We start from the raw sequence: 12070 nt of genomic DNA on the forward strand, positions 1-12070 counted from the left end.
TGTAAATACAGCAAACTTCTGATAATTTGGCACTCCTCAAATTGAGCAGATTTTCTAGACTGTTGCATATTACACCTATTAATATCTCAAAACACATCTAATTCACTTCATTTTTAAATGTTACACTGCAGTATTAATTAATTCCTCAGTGAACCAGGAGAATTTAGGGTGTCACGGTAGCGTAGCAGTTAGTGCAACACTATTACAGCTCAGGGCATTGGAGTTCAGAGTTCACTTCTGGTGACATCTGTAAGGACTTTATACTTTCTCCCTGTGAGAACGTCGGTTTCCTTGGGGTCATCTGACTTCCTCCCACAGTCCAGAGACGTACCCATCAGCAGGTTAATTTGTTATCATGTGATTATACTAGGGTTAAATAGGTGGTTTGTTGGATGACCCAGCTCGTTGGTCCGAGAGGGCCATTTCCGCACTCTCTGTAAATAAATAAATATAAATAAGGAACATTTTACCCCAGCAAGTTTAAAAAGCAGTACGAGAAACATCATTCAGTAATTTAGATGACAAGATTCCCAGCAACCACACGGCCATTTACTGGAGCTTACTATAGTCACACTTTTCCTACATCTTCTGCAGTTTTCTCTTTGCTGGTGTACACAATGATTTAACACAACAATTTGCGAGGCAAGTACGGCTTTTAATTCCAAGTAGATACATTTGACAGAAAGGTGTTCAATATTAATTGACCTGCAAATGCTTCATACAAGTGTGTAGTCTTGTAGAGATGACAGACACAGAAAATCAGCTATTTAATCTGCTTTTGCGCTACTGTTCCACCGTCACTGATGTTTTGCCTAATGGCTACTTTACAATTTTCAGGGCCAGATACTGTTCAGTTCTGAGCCAAATACTGTAAAATCGTCAATCACAGCAGGCTTCTGTCCTGGCAGAAAATGCCCGCAATATCATTTACAGAACGCTACACTCTGATTCATGCTCTTACTCCTTCAAGCTTTCCTTTCTTCAACTCTAACCCAGAGATAAAACAGCAAAGCTCCAACGTTCAAAACTCCATTGCCGATACATTGAGCACCTACCAAATATTCATAGATCCACCCACAACTCCATTCCCCATCCCAACCCATGATGTTTCACAATAAAAAGACAAAATGCTGGAGACACTCAGGAAGTCAGGCAGCATCTGTGAAAAGAAAAGCAGGTTTAATGTTTCACGTTGTCTTGCGAAACAGTCTCTGACTTGAAACGTTAACTCTGTTTCTCTCTTTATAGATGTTGCCTGCCTGCTGACTGTTTCCAGCGTTTTCTGTTTTTACCTCTGGTTTCCAAGAAGTGCAGTTTTTTTTAAAAAATCATTTCTTTGTCATCTTGCAACGTGACTTTCTGTAGATTCCTCACCCACTTGTCCACGCTCTGGGAGTGCGTTCATGCTCCGGCAGCATGACAGGTACGTTGATAGAACTGTGGGAATAAATAACCTGCTCTGGGAAAGTAAGCTGGACATCAGCAACACCCTCTGCCCAAAAAGAGGTTGTTACCATAATTAGATAAGTGTTGCAGAACCAGAAGATAAATACCAACTGCTGGAAGAACTCCGTGGATCAGGCAGCATTTCCAGAGGGAAAATGGACAGTTCACCCTTTTGGGCCCAGATCTTTATCCCTGTCCATTTCCCTCCCCAGATGCTGCCTAACCCAATGAGTTTGTCCAGCAGCTCTTTAATGTTTTTTGCTCTGGATTCCAGCATCCATAAGTTTTAACAATACAGAAGCATGGAATTGAATCCCACCATTGAACTTGAGTCACTAAACATTTAACTGAGTAAATATAGAATTAAAACTTAGTATTATAACAATTTTTTTGAAAAAAAAAATCTGGCTTGCTAATGTCACATCAGCAGGGAAATCCAGTGATACACTTTCCAGGCTTGTCGTCTCCTGTGTGACTCCATATCAATGTCAGTGTGGTTAACTTTGGATGGACAGCAAATGCTTTCCTTGCTATCTAGCCAAATCTTGCAAATTTCTTGTAATAGAATGAGACTTGAATTGTATCAATTCAATTGAGGTTATGAAATAGGATTAACTAACTAAACCCGAAATCACACTTGAGTTTCTATGGGCCAGCACTGTCTTGAGTTATCCTTTCACTACATACCCCTCTTGGAGTACTGTGCTCAGTTCAGGTCACCTCACTACAGGAAGGATATGGAAACCATAGAAAGGGTGCAGAGGAGATTTACAGGGAAATTGCCTGGATTGGCGAGCATGCCTTATGAAAATAGGTTGAGTGAACTTGAACAACAGGAATTCTGCAGATGCTGGAAATTCAAGCAACACACATCAAAGTTGCTGGTGAACGCAGCAGGCCAAGCAGCATCTATAGGAAGAGGCACAGTCGACGTTTCAGGCCGAGACCCTTCGTCAGGACTAACTGAAGGAAGAGTGAGTAAGGGATTTGAAAGCTGGAGGGGGAGGGGGAGATGCAAAATGGTAGGAGAAGACAGGAGGGGGAGGGATAGAGCCGAGAGCTGGACAGGTGATAGGCAAAAGGGGATACGAGAGGATCATGGGACAGGAGGTCTGGGAAGAAAGACGGGGGGGGGTGACCCAGAGGATGGGCAAGAGGTATATTCAGAGGGACAGAGGGAGAAAAAGGAGAGTGAGAGAAAGAATGTGTGCATAAAAATGAGTAACAGATGGGGTACGAGGGGGAGGTGGGGCCTAGCGGAAGTTAGAGAAGTCAATGTTCATGCCATCAGGTTGGAGGCTACCCAGACGGAATATAAGGTGTTGTTCCTCCAACCTGAGTGTGGCTTCATCTCTACAGTAGAGGAGGCCGTGGATAGACATGTCAGAATGGGAATGGGATGTGGAATTAAAATGTGTGGCCACTGGGAGATCCTGCTTTCTCTGGCGGACAGAGCGTAGATGTTCAGCAAAGCGGTCTCCCAGTCTGCGTCGGGTCTCACCAATATATAAAAGGCCACATCGGGAGCACCGGACGCAGTATATCACCCCAGTCGACTCACAGGTGAAGTGATGCCTGGAAGGACTGTTTGGGGCCCTGAATGGTGGTAAGGGAGGAAGTGTAAGGGCATGTGTAGCACTTGTTCCGCTTACACGGATAAGTGCCAGGAGGGAGATCAGTGGGGAGGGATGGGGGGGGCGAATGGACAAGGGAGTTGTGTAGGGAGCGATCCCTGCGGAATGCAGAGAGGGGGGGAGGGAAAGATGTGCTTAGTGGTGGGATCCCGTTGGAGGTGGCGGAAGTTACGGAGAATAATATGTTGGACCCGGAGGCTGGTGGGGTGGTAGGTGAGGACCAGGGGAACCCTATTCCTAGTTGGGTGGTGGGAGGATGGAGTGAGAGCAGATGTACGTGAAATGGGGGAGATGCGTTTAAGAGCAGAGTTGATAGTGGAGGAAGGGAAGCCCCTTTCTTTAAAAAATGAAGACATCTCCCTCGTCCTAGAATGAAAATCCTCATCCTGAGAGCAGATGCGACGGAGACGGAGGAATTGCGAGAAGGGGATGGCGTTTTTGCAAAAGACAGGGTGAGAAGAGGAATAGTCCAGATAGCTGTGAGAGTCAGTAGGCTTATAGTAGACATCAGTGGATAAGCTGTCTCCAGAGACAGAGACAGAAAGATCTAGAAAGGGGAGGGAGGTGTCGGAAATGGACCAGGTAAACTTGAGGGCAGGGTGAAAGTTGGAGGCAAAGTTAATAAAGTCAACGAGTTCTGCATGCGTGCAGGAAGCAGCGCCAATGCAGTCGTCGATGTAGCGAAGGAAAAGTGGGGGACAGATACCAGAATAGGCACGGAACATAGATTGTTCCACAAACCCAACAAAAAGGCAGGCATAGCTAGGACCCATACGGGTGCCCATAGCTACACCTTTAGTTTGGAGGAAATGGGAGGAGCAAAAGGAGAAATTATTAAGAGTAAGGACTAATTCTGCTAGACGGAGCAGAGTGGTGGTAGAGGGGAACTGATTAGGTCTGGAATCCAAAAAGAAGCGTAGAGCTTTGAGACCTTCCTGATGGGGGATGGAAGTATATAGGGACTGGACATCCATGGTGAAAATAAAGCGGTGGGGGCCAGGGAACTTAAAATCATCGAAAAGTCTAAGAGCGTGAGAAGTGTCACGAACATAGGTCGGAAGGGATTGAACAAGGGGTGATAAAACAGTGTCGAGGTATGTCGAGGTGAGTGAACTTGGCCTTTTCTCCTTGGAGCGGCGGTGGATGAGAGATGATCTGGTAAAGATGTAGAAGATGATGACAGGCATTGATCGTGTGGATAGTCAGAGGCTTTTTCCCAGGACTGAAATGGTTAACACAAGAGGGCATAGTTTTAAGGTGCTTGGAAGGAGGTACAGAGGAGTTGTCAGGGGTAGGTTTTTTTTATGCAGAGAGTGGTGTGTGGTGTGTGCGTGGAATGGGCTGCCGGCGACGGTGGTGGAGGCGGAAACGATAGGGTCTTTTAAGAGACTCCTGGAGTGGTACATGGAGCTTAGAAAAATAGAGGGCTATGGGTAACCCTAGGTAATTTCAAAAGTAAGTACATGTTCAGCACAGCATTGTGGGCTGAAGGGCCTGTATTGTGCTGTAGGTTTTCTATGTTTCTATTACATCATTGACATAGGACCAACAAACAATATGCTGTAAGAACTCAACATGTTGAGCAGCATCTGCAAGAGTGGTGCAAGTCTTTGAGAGGAAATGTTGACAATTTCTTCCCTCCAACAGAAGCTGCTCGAGCTGCTGCGTTCTTCCAGTGGATTGAAAGCCTTATCATATGAAGAGCATTTGATGGCTCTGGGCCTGTACTCACTGGAATTCACAAGAATGAGAGGGAGAATCTCATTGAAGCTTACCAAATGTTGAAGGGCCTCGATAGAGTGGATGTGGAGTGGTTGTTTCTTATGGTAGTTTAAGACCAGGGGACACAGCCTCAGAATAGAGGGTCATCCTTTCAGGACAGGGATTAGGAAGAATTTCTTTAGTCAGAGAGTGGTGAATCTGTGGAATTTGTTGCCACAGGTGGCTGTGGAGGCCAAGTGACCGGGTACATTTCAGACAGAGGTTGACAGATTCTTCATTAGTCAGGGAATGAAGGGATACAGGGAGAAGGCAGGAGATCGGGGTTGAGAGGAAAATACATTAGCCATGATGAAATGGCTGAGCAGACACGATGGGACAAATGGCCTAATTCTGCTCCTATATCTTATGGTCTTTTGGATTGTTTCTTGCTCTAGATTCCAACATCTGCAGTCTATTTTGTCTCCCCAGGTGACAAAGGAACAGATAAAGAAATAATACAGTGAAATAGCAGTGCGGTAAAATTGAACAAGGATGGGGTACAGAACAGATTAATATTTCACTGAAAACATCAAAGGAAGGTGCAGTGTTCATAATGCAACCAAGCCATAGCCTAATTTTAAGGCCACCGAAAGTGTGTGCTATATATAGTCACTTTATGCCGCATCAACTTATCGAAGAGAGTTGAACACAGCACTATGGTACGACCACTTCCTCGAGCAATGACTAGAACCAAGTCTGATTTAAAATCCCCCCCCTGAATTTTATAATGTCACTTTAATTGAAAATTGTTCCGTCTGCTGTTTTAATTAGTTCCCGACATTGCCAATATTTTCTCGTCATTTCCAGCTTCCCTACTTTGCCAGACCCAGTAGCTCAGTTCATTAATGCTATAGATCAGACCCACCTCCATGATTCCTGCAATGATCAGTGACCAGCCGTAGAAGAGGTGATGGAGAAACAGAGGGATCTATGGACACTCAGAAGTGAAACCTTTATTTCCAGAGCTCCAATTGCAGTAATCTTAGCATGGGTTCTATTCTGCTGCTGGTTGGAAATTATGTGATAATTCCCTTGACAGAAAAAAAAATTTATCAAAAAACAAAATAATTAATTGGAAGCTCGTTAATTCGAGAAAGATGATTTCTTGGGAGCTTTTCACTGCAGAGCTGAATGCCATAATCCTGGATGTTTGAATGAATATTTAAATCAGTGCATTTCAGATCACACTAATCAGGCAAAACACACAGAGTTTTGTCCTAGTGCTTTCTGTTCATAAATGATGAGAAACACTCCAGACATCAGCACTTCTATGAAGGTAATAATTTTAAAATGCCAAGATCTCATTTCAAAAGCATCTTGCTGGTGCGAGCATGAGCACCCTTTCAGATTCAGGGAAAGTTATGTTGGGATAGGTATATTTTCAGCATAGAGGGTGGATAAGTTTAGTTGGGAAACAACAACCAATACTTCCTTTCCTCAGACAATGAGGCAAGTTTGTAGCACTGTATTTATTTAGAGATACAGCGCAGAATTGGCACTCCGGCCCTTCCAGTCACACCGCCCAGGAACCCTGATTTAACATTAACCTAATCACGGGACAATTTAAAATGGCCAATTAACCTACCCAACATGTCTTTAGACTGTGGGAGGGAGGAAACCAGAGCACTTGGAGAAAGCCCACGCATTCCACGGGGAGGACGTACAGAGATTCCTTACGGAGGATGCCAGATTTGAACTCCGAACTCCGTCACCCCGAGCTGTAATAGCGCCGCACTAACCACTATGCTACCATGGCCCCAACATTTTGGCCACTTTTTGATCAACAGTGATGGTGTGGCAAATGCCAAGAATATGATCCTACTTGTAACTTGCTTTCCACTAAAATCGAGGTGAGACGACTGCAACTAGCGGGGCACTGTCTATGCCACCTCGAGCTACCTGCCAGCCTAGTCATCATATGGGAGCCCAAGCACGGGAGGATGAACCTTGGGCGCCCTCCCAAGACTATGGTCAACACACTCCTAGAAGACAGCGGCGTGGCTAATGTAGATGAACTGAACACACTGATGAGAAAGAGGAAGAAGTGGAGAGTCCGTCATCGTGCCCGATGCCGGCCCCCTAGGCCTGAGTCAACGTAGTAGTAGTGGTGTAATTTGCTTTACCCAATGCATTTTGATTGCAATGCAGTCTGCTATTTTGTAAGCATCTATCCTCATTGTTTCTCTTCAAACAAGAGCTTTGATCCCATCTTGTGCACTGAGGGTCTATTTTCATTTGGCCACTTTTAATCAATTTTTTTCTTTTAAAAGTTGCATATTTTGCCCTATTCCCAATGGATTGGACAAATCTAATGTTAAGAACTCTGTACAGGCAACTCGTAGTACACATTAGACCATAAGACCATCAATTCTCCCTTAGAGGACTACAAACCAACATCTCAGCAAGAACGAGAACGGATCTGATCCAGTGCCACACTGCTACGTTGCTTGGCACATCAACACCATGTGGCTACTTTTGCAACGCAAATTCTGACCTTAGATAGCAGAAGTCTCCAGAAACAAGCTATTCCTCCACAAGCACCATCATCTCAGTGCCTGGCTTGCCAAGCAGCTTACCTTGCCTGATACTTTGCAGACACACTGTGTTCCCTCTTTTACCATGAATAACAAATCCAGTTGTGAGAGGAAGACCAAGCCAGAGGCAATAATAAATATTGACAGTTCGTTCTGAAAACAGATCATCTCTATTTAGTCCATTCAAAGCAGCTGGTAAATATCAACTTAAATTTATCACAGTTGATTGGTGAAATAATAATAAAATTACCATCATGTCCTTTCAGTAACAAATATGATATTACATTTTACCTTGCTTATGACCTTTATATTTTGATAAAGACCTTTTAAGTTAAACCTTTGTTCACTTATTGTTCTTTCCGCCTAGAAAAATCATCCGTGCCATCACTGAGATTATCTTGAACGGGATTTTTTAAAATATATTTGAGAAGATCATAAATTTTAAATGTGTGGCAGCATACGGCACGGCAGACTAATGCTGACTGACTGCTCCTGCAATAGCTCAATGCCCCAGCAGTTCCCTCTCGTGTCACTTTACAGAATCTGAATAGTCATTTTGTTCGAAATCACAAGCCATGTCACTGCTTTGTAAATGTGGTTATCTACACTGGAGGCGTTTCACCGTTCATCGTCAATCCTGGATTTGACATGTCATTCTGAATGAATCGGGATTAAAAACAAAGTAACATTTGCGCCACTAAATTCTATCATGAGTTCCCTTTCTCCACAAACACGTCGCATTGACCTGTTAAGTCAAGAATTGGAATTGGATTATTTCAACAAAGATGAGTTCTCCAAGCTGCTTAATGGGACAAAATAATACTTCTCCCGCTTAAACACCGCCACCACCGTATCTCAGGCATCTCTCACAAAATCCTCACCAAAGGTCTGCAATATATTAAAATATGGCACAGTGAGTAAACACCTACGACAATGCAATGCAACCCGCCACATTTTAAAATACAGAAACTTATGCCAAAAATGACAACTTTTGCTCTTTTAAAAGTGTACTGCTGTTTCCCTGCTTTTTTTTTTGCATCTTAACACCTTGCAAATGCACAGGGTATATCAGAAAGTTGCAGTGCGTGGCATTTAAAGGAACCCTCTTGCACATTACCTGTAACTGCAAACTTGCTTCTCGGTAATATCCAGAAGGTACCACACAGAAATTGCGCTGCAGTTTGACAGAGACGCTGTAAGCCATTCACAATAAAGCTTCGCAGGGTGGCAGAAGGCAGGATGCAATAACCATCACCATATCCTTTATTCCCCCGTAACAATGTGATGCTCAAAAAAAAAGCAACACTGAACACAGGGAAGCCCGCCTTAGACCCACCTATCGTCATTTTCTGCTTTCCCATTGGCTGGTTTCCAAAAATCGTCACATCCTATTGGATATTTCTAATGTCTATCATTTATGCCTGCCTCCTAGCAACCGAGCAGCGAGGCTTGAGCTGGTCTCCAGGAGACAGAGTGGGGAGATGAGGGAGTAGACCTTTCGGGTGGGATTAAATGGAAGGATTCGCCCTATTTAACGCAAGTTTATTTTAAAATGCAGGTATCTTTCTCTTTCCATTCTCTCGATTCAGGGAGGAAATAATGGGAATAATTTTCAAATTTCTTTCACTTTAGGATTTACGCAGGATTTTCAGGATTGTACTTTTCGAAGGTTATCCTTGGCATTGCTATTCCTAGAGCCAAGGATGTTTCTCTCACCAAGGCGAGTGTTCATCATGCTTTGTCCAGAAGAGATTTTTCCTCCTATTGTTAAAACTCATCATCTATCTGTCTGGAAATTCATATATTGATTGTAACTGTTGGCTGGTTAGGAGTTATTTTCACACTCGATTATAAACTTTGTTGTGCAGTGAAACCTCTTGGGAAATTAAGAGAAAAGTAGGACAACATTGTTTTAAAATAAAAGAAAAGCAACCTAAATATCAGCCTTCTCTGCTGTTGGAGAATTTCAAAGGAAATCAAAGTGGTTTTGCTTGATCAATGAAATTTCATGTTTTGGTCCCTAAATCAAATCTGATTTAAAGCCAGAGGCAACAATCATACAGAGAAAATGTGGATTTTACCTGGATGTGTGCTTCAGGTGGGTGGTGAAAGATACAGAATATTAATCCATTCGATTTGAACTCACTGAAAGCAGCCATACAAGTGAACAGAGAGTGGAAGAAGCGATTGATACATTTGCCTTCATGGGGAGGCACTGAGTTTAAGAGTGAGGATGTCATATTACAGGCTGCAAAATGGTGGTTATTCCACACTTGGGGTATTGCGTACAGCTCTGAATGCCAAACCGCAGGAGGGATAGAGAGTGACTCCAGAGGAGATGCACCAGGAGGCTGCCTAGTATAGACGTTAGTTATAAGGAGAAATTGGATAGGCTGGTTCGTTCTTAGTGGCACATAGGAAACAGAGGGGTGAACCTGATAGACTTTTAGAAAATGATTAGGGATGTAGATAGGATGGATATTCAAGATCTTTTCCCAGGGCCAAGGAATCTAAAACTAAACGGTACAGAATTATAAGATGAGAGGAGAAAAATTCAAAAGAGACCTGAGCAGTAGGTTTCTCACACTGGGTGTTTTGAAAATGCCACCAAAGGAGGTGGTGGAGGCAGAAACAATTTCAATGTTAAAAGAGGCATTTGGATAGGAAAGGTGCAGAGAAGGGGTTCCCAGCCTTTTTATGCCATGGACCCCTACCGTTAACCAAGGGGTCCATGGACCCCAGGTTGGGAACCCCTGGTGCAGAGGGATATGAGCCAAGTGCAGGTTAGTGGGATTAGCATAGCAGTCAGAATGGGTGAGGTGAAGTTTGTTTACTGTGCAGTTCTCTGCATTTCAGTGTGCTGGCTTTCTTCAACTCTAGCTGCCCTACCCATCTACTCCCCAGCCAGGATAACGTGGCAGACAACTGGCTGCCTTCTGTTCGGCATCAATCTCATGGCTAAAGGGTGGAATCTAGAAACTAGGAAGAAAAGTATCATCAGGGGGAGGGGAGGCCCACTCGTTACATCTCCTGTGGGATTTAGAACGAGAAACCCTGCTCAGAGGTAAACAAAGGAAGTTTCTATCCCTTCCCCTGGTTCAACTGCAACCCAGTTGGCCAATACATTGCTCTAGAGTCTGAATTGTACTAAATGACCTGTACTGCATGTGTTAATGAGAGTCCCTATCTGATCCCTGTTAGATTAGCATGGGGTATTAACTCTTCAGCACTCATCTCACAATGGTAACAATTCCCCTCCCAGGGTTGAGTTTAAATGCCACTGAAATGATCCATAAAATCCATAAAATGATAACTAAACTCAAGCTGTGTTAATTCTAAGTTTAATTATTGTTCGGACTGCAGATTGGGACCTTGGATTTACAGTGAGAGGTTAATTAAAATTGGGGAGTATTGTGGCTTAGGTATTTTCTGCAATTGAAAGCAGAGACAGTTGGACCAGGCAGCATCTGTGCAGAGAGGAATACAATTAATGTTTCAGGCTGATACACTTTTATCTGAATGTTTCAAGTACTTTTTGCTGATTGCTCCTTTTGTCCAAATAATGCTGTAGATTTTTTTATTTATTCAGTATGTGAGGTGTCAGTGTTCACAATTTCCCTGGCTGAATGGTTTACTGGGTATTTCAGAGAGCAGTTATGGATGAATCCCATTTCTATGAGATGGAGTTATGTATAGGCCAGACCAGCTGCCACTATAGGATTTAACATCCTCTCTCTGGATCAGTAGCATAGGTCCATGGATAACAAGTACAAAAACACAGAAGCTTACAGACTGCTCAAATAGTATAATTAACAGACTCAGCAGGAGGGAAAGGGTAGATCTGCTTAATATGGTTCAGCATCCTGCAGCAAGTGAAGTTAGAAATTGTGTATGTGTGTGCATGTGAAGGCATTAATGCATGTATGAGTCTTTGCTTGCTTAACCCACTGTTGAAGAAGTATAAGTGTAGATACCAGAGAAACTGTGTATACCTTAGCCAGAAGAAGGATAGACTTCCTTCCAACTGAGAGCATCTTTCATAGGCTTTCATCGTATACCAAAGCTCTTTATCAACCTTGTCAGTGATAAGCACTGCTGTAATAAAGAGAGCAAGTTCAGGGAGCAATGATTGGAGTTCTCATTTTGTACATTAAGTTGAGAACGTAGAATGATGAATAAGAACTGCAACTCCTTCAAATTAACATCAGCTTTAATGGCAGTTGAAGGTAATAATGACGGTAAACTTGACAATGAGAAACATTGTCCAATCATTCCTGTAACAGATGCTGAATGATAATGTGCAAACCTTCTGCTCAAAAAGAACATCATGTATTTTGCTGATATTTAAATGTTGAAGATCTCTTTGAGCCAAAACAGAGAATAGAAAGAGGCCTTTCAGCCCATTATGTCTATGCTGATCATCAAATGTTATCGACACTAATCCCATTTCCCAGCACTTGGTCTGCAGCCTTCACCTTGGTGATGGACGTGCCAGTCTGACTACTTCTTCAATGTTGTACAAGTCTCTGTCTTCTTAATCCTTCAGGCAGTGCAACCCAGATTCTAATCACTTTCTGGGTAAAAAAAAAATCCTCCACAGATCTTTTCTAAGCCTTTAACTCCTCACCTTAAACCTGTGTCCTTAGATGTTAGTCACCTCTGCCATGAAGAAAAGTTTCTTATTCCATGTTTCTG

General features: G+C 43.1%; 1 protein-coding gene across 2 annotated transcripts in view; it reads right to left on the minus strand.

The window, feature by feature from the left end:
- LOC134350976 (zinc finger matrin-type protein 4-like) overlaps nucleotides 1-8632 on the minus strand; it is a 317635-nt gene extending 309003 nt beyond the window's left edge. For both annotated transcript variants that reach the window (XM_063056919.1, XM_063056918.1), the window contains exon 1: nucleotides 8493-8632. In XM_063056919.1, the coding sequence (XP_062912989.1) occupies nucleotides 8493-8579 (87 nt within the window). In that variant the 5' untranslated portion in view covers nucleotides 8580-8632. The remainder of the gene's footprint in view (nucleotides 1-8492) is intronic.
- Nucleotides 8633-12070: the final 3438 nt, after the last annotated feature.

Source organism: Mobula hypostoma, chromosome 8 (genome assembly GCF_963921235.1).
Source record: "Mobula hypostoma chromosome 8, sMobHyp1.1, whole genome shotgun sequence".
In the NCBI taxonomy this organism is placed as follows: domain Eukaryota; kingdom Metazoa; phylum Chordata; class Chondrichthyes; order Myliobatiformes; family Myliobatidae; genus Mobula; species Mobula hypostoma.